Source organism: Octopus bimaculoides, chromosome 22 (genome assembly GCF_046866305.1).
Source record: "Octopus bimaculoides isolate indiv1 chromosome 22, ASM4686630v1, whole genome shotgun sequence".
In the NCBI taxonomy this organism is placed as follows: Eukaryota; Metazoa; Mollusca; class Cephalopoda; order Octopoda; family Octopodidae; genus Octopus; species Octopus bimaculoides.
In genome coordinates, this window is record NC_142949.1 from 35895009 (window position 1) to 35916444 (window position 21436).

Consider the following 21436-nt stretch of genomic DNA (forward strand, 5'->3'; position numbering starts at 1 on the left):
TTTTGAATTGCATTTATGTTCAGAGTTTGATAGCAGTTGCAAATCCTTGCAACACAGTACTTACCCCAAGATTTTCCACAAGCATAGTCATTAACTCATCACAGTATGGTAATATATTATTTCCTACAGCTCGGCAGATATCACCAGTTAAACCAACTGCAGCTTGGCACACCTGAATCAGAACCAAGTACAAATATAAACAATTATAAAAAAGAAAAGAAAAGTCATTTGCTTAAAACTCTAACTTCTCCATATTGCAAAGAGCTCAGATTGCAATTGAATAACAGACCTGATATTCTGCATGATTTTTCAGTCCAAGAGTCAAGTATGGTTTGAAAGCTGGCATGTATGGCAAGAAATTTTCTCCAAGAACTAGAAAACAAAAAGAAGAACATTACCAGACATTTTAGAGTGTAACCTTGAAAAACGAAAATTTCTATATCTATATTAAATAGGAAAATACAAATATTCTACTTCCAATTTATTTACTGGGAGAGCTAGAGGGGGGTGGGATGGCGTATTATGTGTGAACTGTTGGAGCAAGAAATAGATATCAACAGAACAGTTGTTGAATACTTGAACTCATGATTAGCAACTGTTTTTAATTACAATTTAGACATTGGAAGAAAAAAAAAAAAAAAAAGGATATCAAATCACACACACACATACCTTCAACCAGTGTTGATACACAGAGTAAAGCATCTTCTTGAACTCCTCCAGATTTCCCACAAGAGGTGTTGAACATCTGTAATAAAGCTGTCATAATCGGGCTAGAGATTTTGGGTGCATCTTCAGCAGTTACCTTTCGCAGTACACTCTACAAAGAGAGAGAGCGAGGGACAATGAGGAGAGGTTACTTTGTAATTCAACACAAAAGGAAAACGATACACATTTAAAAGTGGACGGAAACAAAGCATCAAATATCACATACTTACTTGGAGTGTAGCACACAGCAATGATTGGAGGTCATTATATTGTACCCTATCAGAAGTTGAACTTATATGACCCTGAAAAAAAAAAAAAAAAAAAAAAGGCAACAGTTAGGCAAAATAAAGTTTGAGAAAACATTGCAGTTTTGAAGCATCATGTGGTCTCAAAATTCTTCCCACAAAGCCTGCTAAAAGTAATTAGCAGTATATCCTTTCGATATCTGGCACACAGCCACTTGCCTCCCCTTCTCAAATACTTCTTTGTAGTAGGAGTTTTCTTCCTCCCTTTCCTTCTGTTCTTTTCTGCAAGTTACATAGCAACCTCACGAGTGCTGATGGCATGAAGAAAGAAAAAAAGCACCCAGCACACTAAAATGATTAGCATCTGGCTGTAGAAACCACGCCGAAAATGACACTGGAGTTTAGTGCAGCTTGCTGGTTACCAGTCAACCGGCCTATCCATACCAGCATGGAAAGTGGACATTAAATGATCTGATTAGAATGAGGTGCATTGTATAAATGCAACAAGACCAAATAAAGGAGGTCTTCCTCAAGACCATGGGAACTTGCTCATGTCAAACCTGATACAAAACTTACCTCCATCTGTAAAACTTTTTCAAGCCGTTGTAAAATAATCATAGTTGTGTTTTTCACTGTTTCATAACAATCCTGGAATACAAAACAAATTATTAAAATGTAATTTTTTCACATACAAGAATGTACTGAATATCTTACAAAAAAAAAAAAAAAAAATTTAACTAGGAATAGAGGACCCACATGGTCATTGCAGGTCTTTCTAACTGATCATATTAACATAACAATTCTAATATAAATACGTCCAATGTATGCATGGAACGGTTAATTTTCAATATGAATAGGCCAAGATAAAATCAATCAATATCCCATACAAACACAAGACAAAGTTAATACCCTCAACTATATAAAGGTTTATTTCTAACTCTTCAGCATTTAAACCAGCCATATCTGGCTGAAATATTCCACCTGTGTTACGTTCAAAACTGGCCAGATCCAGCCTCTCACATCCACTCAGGTTTTCAGAAATATAAACCATTGAAATCTCAAAGCTGGCAAATTGAAATAAAGCTACTTCTGCCTAAATATGATCATAAATACTGTGAAATTTTCAAGCGTGATATTTTTTTTTCATCATCTGAAGTAGAGATCAATATTTTTCTAATTGCCTGTATGGCTTCAGTACATAGCAACTCTGACTTGGAAAAAACACAAAGCTACTTCAAAACTTACCTTTGGACTATTTTTCACAAGTTCCATAAGCGCCTCATAGGCAGCATTCCTTAAATTGTGCTGGTTAGCATCAGGCCTGCAGAATAGAATCAGTTCAAAACCTAAGCTTCAAGTAATACAGTAAAAATGTTGTCCATACACCAATACACACCATTTAAATTATAGGGGAGAGAAAAATAAAAGGACCAAGGTTTTTAGAAAGCTATCTTTATATCTCAAGGTTGGTAGATGATGATAACCATCGGATGATGATACTTCGGTCTAATGTCCATCAGAAGGCTCTTGCCCGTGGCTATTGGAAGCCATCAAAAGTGCTCCACTATGATCCTGCCAAGGATTACATCACTTATCAAGAGACTGTTACAGAGGATACATCTGTAATATGTCCATTTTGCAAGGCCCTCAAGTAGGTTGGAGAATCCAGTGACCTATGCTTTCTCAAATGGAAAGGTTCACTTGCCTGACCTGCAAAACACTCCCCACCCTTTCCCCTTTACCCCCTGGTCAACACCCTGATTCGCACTTAAAACTGCCTTCCAGATGACAAGTTTCTGTCATAAATCCCTTCACAAAGACTTCTTATATGACAACGTCCAAAATTCAGGATAGGCTCTATTCTTCCTGTCAACAATGCTGAACACCGATTCCTTAAAATTTACTTCATGGGAGAACCCACTGTCAAACCCAACCATACTATTTTACAACAACACAAACATTGCAGTCAAAAGGATACAAAAATGGAACAAAGTTGGAATATTTGTTGAGCCTAGGTCAGCAGTGGTTGAGCTGAATTAGTCTACACAACTAGAAATTAGGCCAAATTGTGTGTATATAAAGTTATCTGTAAAAGTGTAAGTGATTTACCTGTCAGTTGTTTCCAAAAGTTTGGTAACAATACCATCAAAATAATACGAAAGACAATACATTTCAGGCTCGACATTCTCTTCAGCAGTATCCGCAGCTATTTCGTATGCTGCTTCTGCCAAACCGGATATAGCCTGTAACAGATATATTTATCAGGTTAATACATGTGAAAGCATAACAAGATATTTAGCCAGTGGTTTTCTTTTTCTTTTTCTTTTTTAGAATTGAAAAGCTCCTACACCTACTAACCCAGCAAACATTGTGTGCAACACGCGGCTCAGCCTCAAGTCCTTGTACCAAAGCTTCTAAGAGTGGCGGCAGACAGGTATCGTTAATAACGGCTTCAGGTAAGATTTCACACACTCGTCCAACTGCCCAAGCTGTAGTGTCTCGCACTACAACGCTGCGGTCCTTCAGCAAGTTTATCAACATTGGCATGGCTTGTTCAACGATAGGCTTCAGCTTATTGCGGTCAGGTCCTTCCAGGATAGATCCTACAAAAGAATCAAAAATAAATCAGTAATATCAGCCGACAGAAGTAGGATTCAAAAGGCTTTTGTCTTTCTGTTTACATTCTCACCAGATGATTTTAGTTATACCTGAGCCAGGTAAATCTATTATGAATGTTATTAGAAGTGAAAGAACTGAAAGACATTCTTTAAAAAAAAGAAATTTCTTAAATTACCAATTACCCACCCCATTACCAAACTTCTGCACATCAGAGCTGGTTAGGAAAAGAAAATGGTCTATTTCATGTAATTTATCTTTATGAGGCAAAATAATGGTAACAGCTGTGATAGTAGTGGCATTTGTTCTAGACAACCTAGGATGAACCTGTTTCAATTAAGATATAGCAAAAACCCATTTAAATAAGGTGTTAAATTATACAGTATCCAAAGAAATGCCTTTACCAATGCCAACCACCCTGGTTATCATCAGGAGACAATAGATTAGCTATCATGAAACGATTTCCAGAAACCTGATTATGGTTGTAAAAGTAGAATGAAAACTATAAATGTAATGGGAAGATTATAAAATCATATCTTTATAGAAAAATAAAATCAAGTGCGGTACAATTATTTTGATTTCTAACCAATTCCTATAGTAAAAACAATGTGGGAGACTTTCAAATTTACAAAAAGGAATTTTGAAATTAAGCAGGAAAAATGGCTTGTACAAAGGCAAATTAATGCTTGCATTTAAGCACTTGTAATTAGAAGAAGACAGGAATTTCAGCACCATTTTTGGGAATTATGGTGTCACTGAATTTTATTCTTTTTAGGATAAGAATATAAAACAGTTCTTGGGTGAATAAGAATGAAGCAAGCATACAGTTGCAACCAAAAATGCCAGGCTTGGTCCAAGAATCTGCTGCTGTATCAGTTGCCACAAGCATTTCTTAAAAGACTTCCTGTGCAAGACATTAAACAGCAAGCATCCAGTGATAAGGCTCCACCTAGAGAGTTCAGGAGTATGTGGTAACACTTTCGGCAACACTACCCCCAAATTTGGTCTGAACCAAAAGAGAACCTGCCAAATGTCTCAGTTGAGAGTTAAATAGTGAAAAATGATCCACTAATTAAAGAGTATAGTACTTGGAGGGTTGGCCCCTTAACATGTCACACGGCCCTCCAGTGTATGTACATGAACTGATATCATATGAACCAGTCAAAGGGTCAAGTCCTGTGCCTCAAGAAGTCATCTCAGTGCAAGAAACTAGAAGAGTAAAATTAAATACACCAGTAGATGGAAATGGGGAAATCCACTACTGTATGTTTCCCCAAAATTCATGGCTTTTCTGATATTGGCACAGAGGCCCACAATTGCAGGCATCTGTGACATGGCACAAAGTATGTTATTCTACTGAATTCTAATGAAATGATAGTTTCCAGTTTACCATGAATATACCACAAAACCACTGACAAAATACCCATTACTTTGTCTCCACTTATATCAAAGTCACAGCTTACATTTTATTCTATTTGGAGGTTATAAAATAAAACAAAAAAGAAAAAAAGATTTAAATATCTATAATTAACTGTCAACAATATTAATTACAATGTAGTTAAATCCATGAATTAAAAAAAAGGAAAAAAAAAACTGTCTTGAAGTTATCAATGATAAATGAATGCCTACCAAATGCCATAACAGCAGCATCTCTAAAGCGCCAATCTGTATGGACAATATGTTCCTTGACAAAAGGAAGTACATGACCTACAACGTCATCTTCACAGCATGTGGCCATCAGCATCAAACACACACCAGCTGCCTTACATGGGTTCCACTCATCATCATCAAACTCTTCCTGCAAACACACACAACAGCAAACATATAGTGGAAGACTCTCAAAGAGAAGAATTCACTCATGCCTTATCAGTTTCATTCTCATCTGAAGCAATACTGTACCATCTAACCAACAAAATTAACTGGCCTAATAAACTAAGCAATGATAAATATATAATATATATATATATTCATAAGAATCTAGAAATAATTTGGTATGTGATGAGTAAAAAAGTAATGGTTGAGTATAAAATTTAGAACATTTATTACTAAAAGAATGGTAGAAAAATTAATCTCAATCGATATGGGGCAAAAAAAATTAATGCAATTGTTTTGAAATGGATTTGAAGATGATTAATCATTATGTACATAAATACACATTTACATATGTATGTGTGTGTATGTATACACACATATATACATATATGTGCAGTTTAAGATTTGGTCTTATATTTTGTTGGGTTTTTTTTCTTCTTTAAATCATTAAGGAAAGAGCAAAATTTATTTTTAATTAAAAAAATTCAATATACCTGTTTTGTAAGGGTTATCAATAATATTGGAACAAGGAACTGCAGAGCTCCTTTAGCATAAAACCTACTGCTCCTTTCAGGAGGTCGGCCTTCTTCATCAGCCTAAAAAAAAAAAATGGAACATTTAATGAAATAAAATGTAACAGTGAATAAAAGAAAAAATAATTCTAGTGCATAATTTGGGTTTAAGATATCTACAATTATTGTTGATGTAATAACAATAATAATAATAATAGTAACAGGTCACAATAGCAACAAAGACCAGTCAATCAGATTGTTTATGCCGCTTCACCTCCTAGGAAAATCCTATATCAATGTGATCTTATGATACGTGGAAAACCCAGGATGGATCATCATCGTCCTTTTAATGTCTATTTCCCCCCCCCCCCATGCTTGCATAGGTGAAATGCAATTTGTTGAGGCAGATTTTCTGCAGCCAGATGCCCTTCTTGTTACCAACCCTCACCTATTTCCAATCAAGGTAATACTTTCCCCCCACAGGCACATTTTTCACAGTAGAATGGAAACGAACCTCGTTTGCGTGACAATGCTCATTTACAACCATTATGTAACAACAGTATACACACACACATACACACGAGTTTCTTTCACCAAATTCACTCAGAACTTTCTTTGGTCATTCTGGAGCCCAAGGTACCATGCAGTGAGAATGAACCAAAGACCACAAGGTTGGGAAGTAAGCTTTTCAGCCATGGAGCAATACCTGTTCACATCTAATTTGGATTGGCTCCAAACCACCCATTTTTAATGGTTCAGCTAGAAGGAAAAAGCAACATCCACGGCCTTTGGCTAAATATAGGTGAGGTGGAGGAGTGGGGGGTTTTGGCTAGGCATCTTCAAAATGGACACATGGTCCAAATGCTGGTAACACAGTGGACTCTGGTAAACTACCCAAAAACCAGGCGGCATGTTTTAATTCTAATTGCCCAAGAACAAGAGCTGTCCATTTGACAGGCTTCTACACAATATCAACTCAAGTTTCGCATATAAGACTAAGGTTGAATCAAGATTACTCTACACAATAGGAGTGAACCTGGGACAATGCAGTTTTGAAGTAAACTTCTTAAAACACACAGCCAACTCTGTGCCCACAGGTCAGCACCAATCATAAGGGCTTGACCCAACCTGACAATGAGATGTGGTAAGTTTTATATCGAACAGATGAGGAAAATATTTCTACATGACTATCAGTAATCAAATTGATTGAAATATAGAACAGATACATTTTTCAACACTAGATTAAATACCTAAATAATCTCATTTCAATTATCTAATGCCAATTATTAAAAGTTTCCCTAGATTACAGTGTCAGGTGAAAAGAGGGAAATGTTAAAGACATCAAATACTCACTTCTGAAAGTTCTATGGCAAGATCGACCTCTTCATCACAAACTGTAGACCAGAACTCAATTCCTTGTAGAGATACTTCATCTATCTCACTTTTCATAGCTTCCATCGTAATCTACACGGAACAAGGGGAAAAAAAGTGTGAACCAAACTTACACATGATAGGATGGAAGGGGAAAATTTTTTTTTTTCCCCCCCAAAATGTCATTTACAGAAAGTGAAGAACTTAAAGTAAAACTCACAGCAAACAGAGCAGGACCCATGTAGTGTTCCATATATTGATAATATAAGGACATAATTTTAACTAAGCATTGCAAGGCAGCAACACGAACCTGAAAAAGAAAAGAAATATTTCATGACATTTTTATTATTCCATATATTTTAATGAGAAGAAAAGTGGTATTTAACAATAACACTACCTACCCTTGTATCAGTAGACTGGGTAGCTTCACAAACAACTTGCATGATAAAATGCCTTTCAAACTAAAAAAGAGAAATAGTGAATCTCAAATGATTAAACATGATTGACAAGACAAAATAAAATATTGAGTAGGGAAGACAATAATATATATGGTAGAACTCAAAAGAAAAAGCCTATATGGTACTATCTGCATCTCATGCTTAATCCATAAAGCGTTGGGATTTGCACTTACATAGAATGGACTGCTGAGCACATTTTATGAAAACGAGACGACCAGGCACACACAAAAAAGACAAAAAATAGTTAAAATATCTTAGTATATAATGGTGGCAAGTTTTACATCATTTGAAAAGCCATTAGTTGAACTATTAGTCCTCTTGCATTCTGGTGGGTATCGGAGCATTTGAGTAACATTAGACCTCAACAAATGCTCATAAATTAAATGCATCTATTTGGGCCACAGTCGTGACCTCTTGACCTGTGCCTGACAGCCATGATCATGGCTTGTTGCACTTTATGTGCTAAGTATTCATTTTACTGTAAATCTTTCATAGAATACAAAACCTAAATCTTTTAGTATTTAAACAGGTCATATCCTGCCTTTCACACCTACCCTACAATGTCATTCTAAAGCTAATCCCATCATTGAAATCTCAAAGCAACAAGATAATGCACAACTAATTCAAACTTTTGACAGAGAAATCAAAATGCTAAAGGATTAAAGAGAAAAGAATCAAGCAGTAAATGATATATATTTATATACTTACATCTTTATCAAAATTTGACTTTGTGAATTCCAAAGAATTCAGCAGAGCATTCGTAGCAGCTAATCTAACATGATTACTGAAATAGTTGAAAATAGTTCAATTGTAAAATGCATTCAAGTGAAAAAAGTTTAATATAACTCTTAAAGAGTATTTCAAGAGTATACACACACACACACACACACACACACAAAACATCAATTAGGATAGTTCAGCTATTTGGTAGACTTATCGAGGTACTAGTTCAGTATATAATACTGACCAAACAAGATTTGCACTACTCATTGATCACATCTTCAGGAAAATTTCAATCATTCTCAGACATAACTATACAAAAGCCAACAGGTATTACAAGCCCCACTTTAAAGCCAAAAAAATAATTAAGTTACCTTGATTCTTCTTTGCGCATCCCATTTACAATTGCTGTTAAAATTTCATTAGATTGTGATGCCAATATATCTGGCTCCTGGGGGGAAAAAAAAACAAATGTTTTCATGTGTTTAAAAATTTAAATTATTCTTATTTCAAATAAAATACATATTTCACAAAGTGTTCAAATAAATGAATGAAAACCAGTAGAAATCAATTACCAAACCAATACCATTTACAAGTATTCATATTTAACATATATGATGACCAAATGGGATCATCTTTGCAATAAATAATAAAATGGGCATTAAAAAGTTACTAATGAAGCTGTGTTCTAAACACTACATTCAGTGAGTGAGGTGTTCGTAGACGTATTAAAACGAGTCCATGTTCTCCATTTCAGAACTTAATTGAAACAAAGTGTGTATTTTAGTTAACAAATAATTAGAATTAAGTAACTTACTATATCCTGGCAAATATAACCAATAGACTCTAACGTAGCTTCTTTCATCAATTCAGTGCTGTTTGGATTGGTAATATTTTGCGTTAACAAAGGAATAAGATCTGGCCAGAACCCTTGGGGAAGTTCAGCACAAGCAATGTATGCCACACACTGGGCTGCAGAACTTGGACGAATGGTTTCAGTCCCTAATGACTCCAAAACCTGCAAGAAGCATAAAAGATACCAGTTTAATAACATTGGAAACAATGACTAGAAAGCATTAATATATCAACAAAATACAAGCAACTAAAACTATCATCATCATTTAACATCCACTTTCCATGCTGGCATGGGTTCGATGGTTTGATATATAACTGGCAAACAGGGAGCTTTTCACACCCCAGTTGCCTATCATGGTATGGTTTCTATGGCTGGATGCCCTTCCTGCCAAAACATTAAACCAATACAGAGTTTAGACAGAGTACACTTCAATAGAGAACACTTTTCTCTTATAAAGCAGCTTTTAAAACATCCAGCTGATTTATGATAAATATTCCAACATTGGCGACCTCTGTATATTTTATATATCATCAATTCAGTGCTGTTTGGATTGGTAATATTTTGCGTTAGCATCCAGCCATAAAATTATATTACCTTACATTGCTCATCATTTAAGATGGTAGGGTGTGATGAATAAGATCTGTTTAGCTGGAATTTAATCCTCATTTTATGTCCAATTCAGTCCCCTCCGCTGCCTGTTGTGGGTTAGATCTATTTCATCATGCAACTTCTCATGGTTCTTCATCCAAACAGAAAAACATCACTTGTATATGCCATACTTTTTATAGCTGAATATCCTTCTTCTTGCCAGCTACTTTATGACCTGGACAGAGTGCATTTTATTGTGCCATCAGCACTACAGAGTTTACTGCACCAAGTCTTAGGAATCCTCTCTATCCAAGCTAAGTTGCTGCCCTCTTCGATGGGGTGCATTTACTGTCACATGTTCTGTCTTCAAAATATGAATTTAAATGTGTAGATTTATATCAAGAGCTAAAATTTTTAAAAGGAACCTTGGAAAAGCTGAATTCAACAGAAAATAGCCAAGAAAAATCTAGAGGCATCTGTTTAAACAGTATATTAGTTTTGGAAAACTAATCTCCTATCAACACAAACAAATGTAAAACAATCTCAATATTATTTGCAAGATTTCAAGACCATAATTTATTAGAAAAACAAAAAACCTTCAACTCACATTTTTCTTTATATATACTCGTATTTCTTCGTTAAACTGGAGCCATCGCTGTTGGTAAGTGGTTTTAATTGCTGGATCCTTGGAATAAACAGCATTTTTGAGCTGTAGACCGGCTTGCATACGGGCCACTGGACTATTCCCTCCATGTTTTAAGATGTCAGATAATTTCTTTAATAGCTCAGGCTGAAAAAGTTAGAAGATACATTTTAAGTTGTTTTACTCACAGGTTTCCAACTGACCCAGAATTAATTCCCTACATTGAGACTGCGAGTTACAAGGAAGTATAATTCCATATAGAATTACTATATTAAGGATCTTTGTAAAACCTTGTTTTCCTTCAGTTTATTTGCGATGCTGATATAGATCAGAAAACAACACAATTGATAAAAAATCTAACCAAGAGAGTGTACAGACTTTTCCATGCCTGCATGGGTCAAATGGAATTCACTGATGCATCATATGCTCTACAGTAAAATGTCCATTCTGTTACCAAACCCTCACCCGTTTCCAAGCAAGGTAATATTTCCCCATGACCAAATATACTTTCACGGATAATTGGAAATGACAGCTTGCATGACAATAACACCTGTTTATAACTATCATGACATCAAAAAGAAAACGTGTGTGTGTGCATAAAACAAGCTTCTTTCACTTTCCCTCTACCAAATTTACTCAAGGCTTGTCAGCTCGAACTATAGTTGAAGACATTTACCCAAGTTGCCATGCAGTGGGACTGAACTTGAAACTACATGGCTGGAAAGTAAGTTACTTGACCACAGAGCCACATGTATGTCTGTCTAAAGTTAAAACTGATATAAGCTAGTCACAATGTTTGGGAATTTGGCAGATGATAGTTATTTAGTCCAGCTAAATGATATCCAAGAAAGATGACCAAGGACAGATTCAATCTATTTAATGAAAAAGACAGCTCTGAACTTGTCACAAAAGAAAATCACTAACAAAAAAAGAAAAAAACTATTGGAACATGAAGATAAATGTGAACAAATGGATTATTGGTTGGCCATGGTTTATTACCATGGAAACAACTTATGGAAGACTGGGAAATCTAGAAGCACCGTTCTCAAGTAGTTTTAAGTATTAAGTCTTTGGTAGCTCTTAAAGACAATATACTGAATTCTAAGCACCAAATTACTAACCAAATATGTTTGGACTAGAGGGTATGGTACAATCCAACAGAATAATCCTATTCAGGTCGCACTGGTGTTGTGAAAATTTGGAATATATCTACAAAGGCAGAAGCCGGTTTGGTTTAAAATTCGCTTGGTAGACACAGGGTATGGGGGTCAGTGTAACTGCACAGCAGGTTGACCAGTGTCTTCTTGTATAGCCACAGGCTGACCAACACCTCGAGTGGATCTAGTAGGAATAAACTGGGTGGAAACGCACGTGTCTGCTTGACAACTGAGGTTTGTTTACATCCCTAACAGTAGTTTAGCAAAAAGAGACCGACTGAATAAATACCACACTTGAAATAGAGACTGAGGTTGATTTGTTCAACTGAATCCCTCAAGGGAGTAGCGTCCTAGCTTAGTACAAGAGTGCAAACTAACAATTTGGATAAGGACTACGCAAATGTCTACAATAAACAAAAATAATGGTCTTTAATAGTCTTCAGCTGGGTCTCAGAAATAGCAGCTCCATTTCCCAATGTTCTATAGATTCCATACAGAAGGGAATCAATGGCATAAACATGATTATACACTTGCTTCTGCAGCAACCCAGAATAAAAGAGTCAAGATGATGTCATTGCCAATCTGAAAAGAGCTAATTAATCCCAATGCATTAATTATGCATTTTCCATAGACACTATGACAAAATTCAACAGATGTGCTCCAAATATATGGTGTTATTAAACTATCGATAGTTTATCTATCTTTTTAACACTTCAAACGGTTATATTTGGCTTAAACATTGTTTTACATTCAAAGCTGCCAGATTTGCCCCTCACACCTACACAACTGTGTTGTTCTAAAAGTTAACCACACCACCGATATCATGAAGCTACAGGATAATGCATGATTAATTCAAAACAATGAATAAATAAGTGTAACGTTTGACAGAGTGATCTGAATGCTAAAGAGTAATACTGAAAATTTGCAGACATAGTTCAGCTGCTTCTAACAGCAAAAAGGAATGAGAAAACCATTGAGAACAAGCTGAGAAGACAGAAGAACCCGTTTTGATAAGATTCTGTCAAATGTAAAACAACTTCTGAATTTGCAGTAGCAAGAATGTTTCAGAATGAAAAACTGCCAGAATGTTAGTCATACTTTGATTCTGAGAAATCGGAGCAACATCCAACATAAAAACTCACCCAGTGATATGTGTTGAAAGACATTTTACAGCTGGGAAATCTTTCATGCGGGAGACGGATTGTTTTAACATCCATTTTTCCATGCTTAATTCATAGAGGTAGATCTACAGCCAGATTATTTTCCTGTCGCTATTCATCAGGTTTCTAAGCAAGGTAATATCCATCCCCACAACCAGTCTTTCAAGGACTCAGGGCACAATAGCTGGACAGGTTTTCACAGAAGATTGTAAACAAGCAGCATCACTTGCACAAGTGACGTTCGTTTCCAATTAGTACGATATTAAGACAGGTAGAGACAAATTTTTAGATTTCTTGCCAATGTTGCCCACTAAATCCACTCATAAGGATTTGGTTGGCTTAGCACTACAAAACGCTTGCTGTGCAGTGGAACTGAATGCAAAAGCGCAAGGCAGCAAAAGCAAACCTATCAACTATTACTCATTTTCCAAGGGATGTTTCTGGGAAAGCTATCATTATCACCGATTTCAAAATCACTCACATGCCAGATAAAACCAGCAATCATTTTGGTGTGCTTAAGTACACAATATCATATCAGTTTGATAGTATTTGTTACATTGACACACCTATGTCAGAATGGAATAATTTAGTATTTGTTTATTATCAATCATTTAAAACATTAACCCTTTAGCATTCAGATTACTGTCAAAAGAAATGCTTATCTTTTGGCTGCGGAATGTCAGGTTTGGGACTATTTTCTGTTGAGGCCATGTCATGTTTGCTAAGGTATTGTGAACTGCAAAAAATACCATGTCTATTTTTTGGGGGTAGATATTTACCATCATTGCCAGAATAACCATGAAATTTTATTTCACAGTTTAAGGGTTAAACGCACCCCTTGTACTTGATAAGTGCTCTCAAGAAAGATTACATATAGACTAGGGATACATATAAAAAAAAATACTGGGAATGTGTTGATTATAGTTGACTCAGCCATTAAATGCACTGAAGCCTGTTCTTTCCTAGATTTGACATTCCAATGACAGTGCAAGGCAATAAACCAGATTCTAACCAACCAATTTGGTTGCAAGAAAATTCATAGCTCGACTTACAGTCCAAAATATAACCTTGCAGTAGAAAGAACGGTGCAAACAAGAGGAAAGTTTGACATTTGCTAAAGTTTCTCTTCAATCACTGATAATGGTTCTGGTGTATGCAAGATATGTCCAGCTAAGAAATTACTTGACAATAATAATTGTAGAAAACTCCCATTCTGAGATTGGGAAAATGGTTCATCACAAAAAACAATGACATTTCACCCCTAAATGGTTATTTGAATTCAAACTGGCAGTAAAAAAGCAGTCTGTATTAACCCTTTAGCATTTAAACCATCCATAATATTCAACCTGTTTCATGTTCAAACCAGCCAGATCTGGCCTCTCACATCTATCCTACAATGTTATTCTAAAAACAATCACATCACTGAAATTTCAAAGTTAAGAGGTAATATATGATTAATTCAAGACAACATGAATAAGCAATTACATTTGAGTAATCCGAGTGCTGAAGAGTTGAAAATGAAGGTGATGGGCCAACATCAGCTTCATCTATTGGGCCTCCATTTCATCACGGGATGTAACGGTGGTACAACTCACTCAGGTGCAGTAAATAAAAACCATCCACTCCACACTGTACGCTAACCCACTTGGAGGAACATGGCTTAGTGGTTCAGGTGTTGGGACTCACGATCAGAAGATTGTGCTTTCGACTTCTGGACGTGTGTTCTTGAGCAAAACACTTCATTTCACGTTGCTCAAGTACACTCAGCTGGCAAAAATGAGTAATCCTACGACAGACCAGCATCCCACTCAGCTGGGGAATTTATAACACCATGGAAACTGAGAAACTAAGCCTTGAGTCGGCATGACGAGAAGGTAACTTTAACCGACCCACTGGCTATTTCCTTCAGTTCTCCATCCCCCAAGTGATATTCCCTGCATCCAATTCAATCCCCATCTCTAATCATCAGTCACATTCTTTTTCAAAATCCTATCTACCCCCATCCTTTCTATTCCTCAATCCCCATTCACCGTGTACATTGAGGCTACACTCTCACCATCCCCCTCTCTCTTTCTCTAGCTGGGGAAGCAATGTATCTCCTCTTAAGCAAGACACTTGTTCCTGTTCTCACCACTTTCAAGACATTGGTAACCTCACATGCCGGTGCCACAGTAAAAGCCCCCTGTACACTTAAATGATGCAGGAAGAGCTACCAGTTATAGAAACCTCACTTAAACATGGAAGTTCTGTTAAAAAAAACTATACTGCAGTAGTTAACATGAGACAAACATGGCAACTGTTTGTTTACATCCCTGTAAGTTAGCAGTTCGGCAAATAGAGACTGATAGATGTACCAGTCCTTGAAAAAAAAAAAAAAACAACCTGGGGTTGATTTATTTGACTTTAAAATCCTTCGTAGTAGTCTGCATGGCTGTAGTCTGTCTGAAACACTTAGATAAAAAGTAGCACCTATACTGTGATTCATAAGTTTTAGTTTATAAAGTTAGCTGTGTGTGTGTGTGTGTGTGTGTGTGTGTGTGTGTGTGACAGGAGTGTAGGGAAGAGTATGTGAGTGAGTTAGCAAGACATTCCGAGTTAGCATTAATAATGCTACTTAATAGTTGTGATCACCAGTGCACTTAATGGTCGGCAGCCAAAAACTTCTACTCGTGTCTGTGCAACTTATATCACTTGCACCAACACCAAAGAACCAGCAAAATATATTCGGCTTGTTTAGTTCAGAGGCGAAATCTCTCCACAACACTGCAATTAGCTTACATCAATCCAACCAACTAACCTAGCTAATAGCAGCAACAACAGGGCATAATCAATTACCACTCCAGCACACTAGGGTCTGGTCTGGCTACACAACTAATATCAGGTTGTGACTTCAGAATTCTAAATTATATGATAGTAATACTCTTTCTCAAACTTGTCCCACAATATTTTAAGACAGTCGTTTTATTAACCCACAATACAGCAACTGCTTCACTATTCTTTTATCCCCATAGTTTTGTTGACATCCGTTGCCTTTTTTTCCCTAAAAAAATAATTACCGAGGGTGATATGGGGTAGGTTAGTATCAAAAGGCTCTTTGCAATTACTATTTGCCGATGTAGAGCAAGTCCATTCGATTCTACCCGTTTTACTACTTCTAACCAGGATATATGTATATTCTATCAGATGTAACATGCTGGCCAAAATTATCCACAGACAGCATTTAAAGTTCCACACGAGACATCAAAAACGCCTGCAGTGTGATACGAACTCGGAAGTCGTTGACCAACCATCAGTCCGGTGTGTATCTAACCTCCTCGATTAATATTCATTTTAAAATGTCAGTGCACGCAGTAGACACAAATGTGACACACATTATAGACAATACAAAACTAAACCATTGTACTAGCAGTACAAAGTACAATATACACACACACACACATATCATTTACACCAACGTTTTACAATAATTTTTAATTGCAACACAATTGACACAACATGGCAACTAGAGTCGAAGAGAAGTGGATAGCAAGTGGTTGAAGGAAGGGTCTCCTTTGTTTTAGACACATTTGTAGGAGGGAAAGGGTTAATAATTGAACACGAAATCCGTTTCTGTATGAAACGGGTGTCAGCCGAGTTGTTCCGAGTCCAGACTAAAATCTACCCGAAGTCGTCGAAACGTTTCGCTAATTGCATGCAGAATGGCGGGAGGAAGTGGGAAAGCAGCTAGTGTCGACCACCACCACCACCACCACCGACAACAGCACTCAAACTGTATGTGTGTATCCACCACGACTTTTACCACTATTACTATTATATAGTCATCAGAACGTCACAACTGATGCTATATTACAACCAACACCACAATATAAAACCTTACAACTAGCAACGACATAGCTCAACGGTCGATTTGAATGAGATTTCAGTTTTAACAACTGCGTAACGACCACACACACGTACGTACGTACACTTTAATCAACAACAGAATCTGAACTAGACTGTAGAGGATGTGATATCTGCCGAAATATTTCACGAAATAAAGACAAAAAGGGGGAAAAAAATCAGACGGTTAATTATCTTAGCTACTACCACGACCAACACCAACAGGCGGCAACAGATTAGTCAGGATTTTAAAAAGTAGTAGAGATGGTATTTCGATTAAGAAACTACCACGATCACCACCAATTACGCTTTACACGGTTCATGTTATAGAACTCTTACCCTTGTACTAACTTTAATACTAACCACTCCTCTATACGAGATGGCCTTTCACTGTAACCGCTTTTGCTAGAAATAGCAACCAAATTTAATCGCCCCGTCTTAAATAAAAAAGGAAGAACATCTATTGTAGCTAGGCAGAGAATGTTTAATTTGGGTTGACCTCGTGCTAAAATAACGAACATCATTCCTCTTAAGACAATCCTTTTTAGATCGACAGGGATACCATTTCCACGATGGTCTGATATTCGCACAACACACCCACACACGTGTACGTCTGCCAATATAGTAAATGTCTTTCTATAAAGAGCAGAAAGCCTCAACCTGTATCCCCCTCGCTTTTCTGTAGTAGACTATCGCTAGAATTATTAATCGGTATGTATAGCGAGTGAAACACACACGAGAATGTCTAACTTTTCATGTCAAATTTCAAACGCCATTTCACAATTCTTAGTAATGCACATACATGTAATACACACACACACAATTATATCTCTTGGACCGAGTTCTGACATGGCGTTTGGGAATTTAACACGAAAAGTTATCCACACACGTGTGACAGCACACATATATATATTATGTGTGTGTGTATCTTTACGTATATATATAAATGTTGGCTCATAAATAGACGACACAAATCATACGTAAATGCATCCATCAATTTCTGCTTCTTAGCCGAAAACCGTTCCGCTGCGGATAATTACCGATCGCATTCAAATTCCATTAAAATCATCAGAAAAAAAAAAAAAAGTCTTATTGAAAATATCGATTTCCTTTCGCATTTAAATGTTTTCAAAAAAAAGAAAGAAAGAAAGAAATCCCAAACATATGTAAAGCAGTTTAGAAGATCTGTCGTGGGCTTTTAACAAATAGCAATAGAAAGGTAGCAACGTGAAGATAATTTGGCGGCACGGAATGAACATTTGTATGACATTAAAATGTAACACATTTGCACTGAGAGAATGACTATACCAATACATTATATATATATATATATACACATACACACAGTACCACATATATATATATATATATATATATATATATACATACACACACACAGTACCATATATATATACACACACACACAGTTACCGGAAGATAAAATTAAACCATGAGTGGAGGAAACAATCTTTAAATCAAACTGCCCCAATAATAAAAGCTAGACTGGCTGAATCGCAGCAACATTTACATAACCATTTTAGTATTCGATTAATCAAGCACACACACACACACGTACGTATATATATATAAACATGATGCAACAATAACTAACAATCGTCCCTATTCTGAGAAAAACCTTGATAATTAAGACAAGCCAAACCAACGACTAAAATTTTTCAAACATTCACATAACAGAAGATAGTTTTTATTTAACTAAAAAAAAAAAGCCTTTTGATATAAAAAAAAAACACACAAAAGGACGAAAGGACCAAATAGAAGTTATTTCCTTAATGTTTAAATTAGTCTCATTAATAACTGGGTTTCTTTGTAGACCTTTTAAATCCTCAACAATCGGCCTTCAGTAGCCATATTGGATAGGACCGACTAGTCAACGTTCTTACCCTTTCTATCTTTATCTCTCTGCCCCTCGCTAAACTTTTCTACCTTCGTCTGTCACTCCACTCACACCATCACTACATGTCACTTTCTCACTGCCGCTCAATTCACGTTTCTTCTCCCCTTCCCTCTTTCTCACTAGCTCCCCCTTCTCCCCTCTCTATTACTATCAGTAACTTTATATCGCTAAGAAGTTCTATTACAATGTCTGCATCACACGCACATATATATATGTATATATATATATATGTGCGTGTGTATGTGTCTATAGCTATCGATTTATCTATATCTATAGCAATCATTTATCTCCATGTCAATCTCAGATTCACAACGTATCCACACAATACATATATATCGTTCTGTTGCGTGTACATATATATATATATATATATACATACATACACACACGCAACAGAACGATCGAATAAGCACCAAGTTAGAAAAAATAAGTACTGGGGTCGATTCGTTCGAATAAAAAAAAAAATCCTCCGAGGCGGTGCCCCAGCATGGCCGCAGTCTGATTAAAACAAGGATATATGGTTCGAGCATGTCACATTCCCCTCTAAATCTGAAAGGCCACAATTTACATAGCTTACACAGACACATTTTTACATGTGTGTTTGTGTGGTATATAGCTATATACTTACTAGATTTTGTAGAGCGGCTTGTTCCAGGAATTGTTGCGCTGTTTCAAGCTCACTTGTTTCTGAAAAAAAATAAAGATATTCAATTAATTTTCACGCATCATGTGAAATTAATATATATACATATATATATATAATGAAGTCTTACATAATATATTACTACTACTATGAGTAATACACGTTGTCGGCATTATATATACATATATATATATATATATACACTATTTCGCCGACAAAAACTGATTATTATACAGCTAATAGTTTTTCTGTCTAAGTCTTTGAAGAGATGGAGGTGTGAAAAGAAAACGGATTGCAGAAAAAAAATCTATCAATTTGTAATTATATACGTAATAAATTTACAGATAAATAAACCAGATTATAAATGGATGTGTATAGTAATTTCCTCCATCTACACGAATATGTATAGATAGATGTATGTAAGTATGTATATGCTTGTATGTATGTATGTCAATAGCCATGTTTCCTGACTGAAGTAGCCGGTATCTTGTCGGTTGGTAAGAAGGTATGATGGTATCGTCGTTAAAAGACTAATTCAGAAGCGAAAAAAACGATGTATATATTAAAATATATACATTCTAATACATGTTTATATTTATATAAATATATATATGTGTGTGTTTATCGAATAAAATAAGGAATAACCTTTGAAATAATCCCAAGTATTAAATGAATATTATGTTATATATTTGAAATACACATATAATTTTGATACACAGAGATATCTGTGAATGTGTGTGTGTGTATATTTTTTTTTAAATATCAGTAAAAATGGTTTAATTCTTACCAGTGGAAACGGTCTTCTCGAGAACTGTAATCAGATTCATGGCGGTTATGATTTTTTCGAATGATGCGCCTCTCAATTACTTAGCCGGATTCTTTATATATATATAGATAATTTATATATATTCTTCTTGATGTAGTGTTGTTTTAAACCAGAGGAAGAACAGATTAATATGTGAAGAGACAGAGAGGGAGAAAAAGACAGACACAGACAGAATAATAATTTTTTTTTTAAATGTCCAACCAGTTTAGTACGTTTTTTTTTTCTTCTTCTCTTTCCTGCTTGATCTTATTTTCAAATAATCACAGTAATTGTTGTCACAGGAGGCTTATATAATAGGACCAAGACCAAAAAAAAAGTTGTGTTTTAACAAAAAAAATTGATATTTCGTGCCAAAAAAAAACCTCTCGGGTTAGACCCCCATGTGGGGATGCTTTGAACAATAAGTGGACTGAGTGGCTGACTTACTCAAACACACACACAGAGTGAGTAAGACAAGAGTTATCCTTCCTCAAAAACTCACATACATCACCGACCTTAACCCCTCCCTTCTTCTTCCTATCTTTCTCTACTTCTCTATTTCTTCTTTCTTTCTCTTAACCCTCCTTTTTTTCACTTTCTTCTCCCTGTCTAACTCTACTTCTCTTTCTCGTCTTCTTTCTTTTTTCTTCTTCTTCCAAAAGACGCCTCTTCTGATTGGCTATCTTTCACAGCTGTTTCTCAACTTCCTAACATTGCAGCCACTTGTTACGCGCCTAGCATATAGATATGATGAACACACGAGCGCTTGTTTTTTTCCTTCTTTTTTTCCACCCTCTCACGGATTCCTCCTCTCCCTTACTAATTCATTCATTTCTTCTTATCTTTTCTACGTCGTTCTTACGTCCACACATCCTCTTTGCCTCCATGTTACTCTCACTTCTTCCGTTCCTTTTACTCTTTTACTTTCTTTTTACTTTTTCTCCAACTACACTGTTTCTCTTACTCTATCACATTAATTCCTTGTCTCTCTCCCTCCCGCTCTCTTTATTTTGCACTTCTCTCTCTCAGTCTTTCTTTTCCTCTCATTCTTTCATTTTCTTTTTAGACTATAATTTTTTCCCCACCTCCACCAACACAAGCACTAATCAATTTTTCAAAAATTATCTCGTTATTCAATTATATTCATAAATTCCGGGTAACTTTTTAATTACTTTTCTAATAATGATAATAATAATAATCTTTATATCATTCGTTAAAAGTTTAAGTTAACGAGAACTAGGCAGGTTTCTTTTTCCTCCAACATCGAATGATTTCGGGGAGTTAATTCAAAGCCATTCATTTTTCTTTTCCCGCCACTTTACTTTTTTTCGAAAAAAAAAACTGTCTTCCT

The 21436-nt window shown here is 35.9% G+C and overlaps 1 protein-coding gene across 2 annotated transcripts in view; it reads right to left on the minus strand.

Annotated features, from left to right (window-relative positions):
* LOC106867805 (importin subunit beta-1) overlaps positions 1–20551 on the minus strand; it is a 26619-nt gene extending 6068 nt beyond the window's left edge. For both annotated transcript variants that reach the window (XM_014912834.3, XM_014912826.3), the window contains exons 1-19: positions 20068–20551; positions 19266–19324; positions 10491–10673; positions 9257–9457; positions 8814–8890; positions 8428–8503; positions 7663–7722; positions 7482–7571; positions 7244–7354; positions 5873–5974; positions 5196–5364; positions 3309–3553; positions 3060–3193; positions 2196–2271; positions 1527–1598; positions 936–1007; positions 670–817; positions 290–372; positions 65–172 (exon numbers count right to left, since the gene is read on the minus strand). In XM_014912834.3, the coding sequence (XP_014768320.1) occupies positions 65–172; positions 290–372; positions 670–817; positions 936–1007; positions 1527–1598; positions 2196–2271; positions 3060–3193; positions 3309–3553; positions 5196–5364; positions 5873–5974; positions 7244–7354; positions 7482–7571; positions 7663–7722; positions 8428–8503; positions 8814–8890; positions 9257–9457; positions 10491–10673; positions 19266–19324; positions 20068–20107 (2106 nt within the window). In that variant the 5' untranslated portion in view covers positions 20108–20551. The remainder of the gene's footprint in view (positions 1–64; positions 173–289; positions 373–669; positions 818–935; positions 1008–1526; positions 1599–2195; positions 2272–3059; positions 3194–3308; positions 3554–5195; positions 5365–5872; positions 5975–7243; positions 7355–7481; positions 7572–7662; positions 7723–8427; positions 8504–8813; positions 8891–9256; positions 9458–10490; positions 10674–19265; positions 19325–20067) is intronic.
* Positions 20552–21436: the final 885 nt, after the last annotated feature.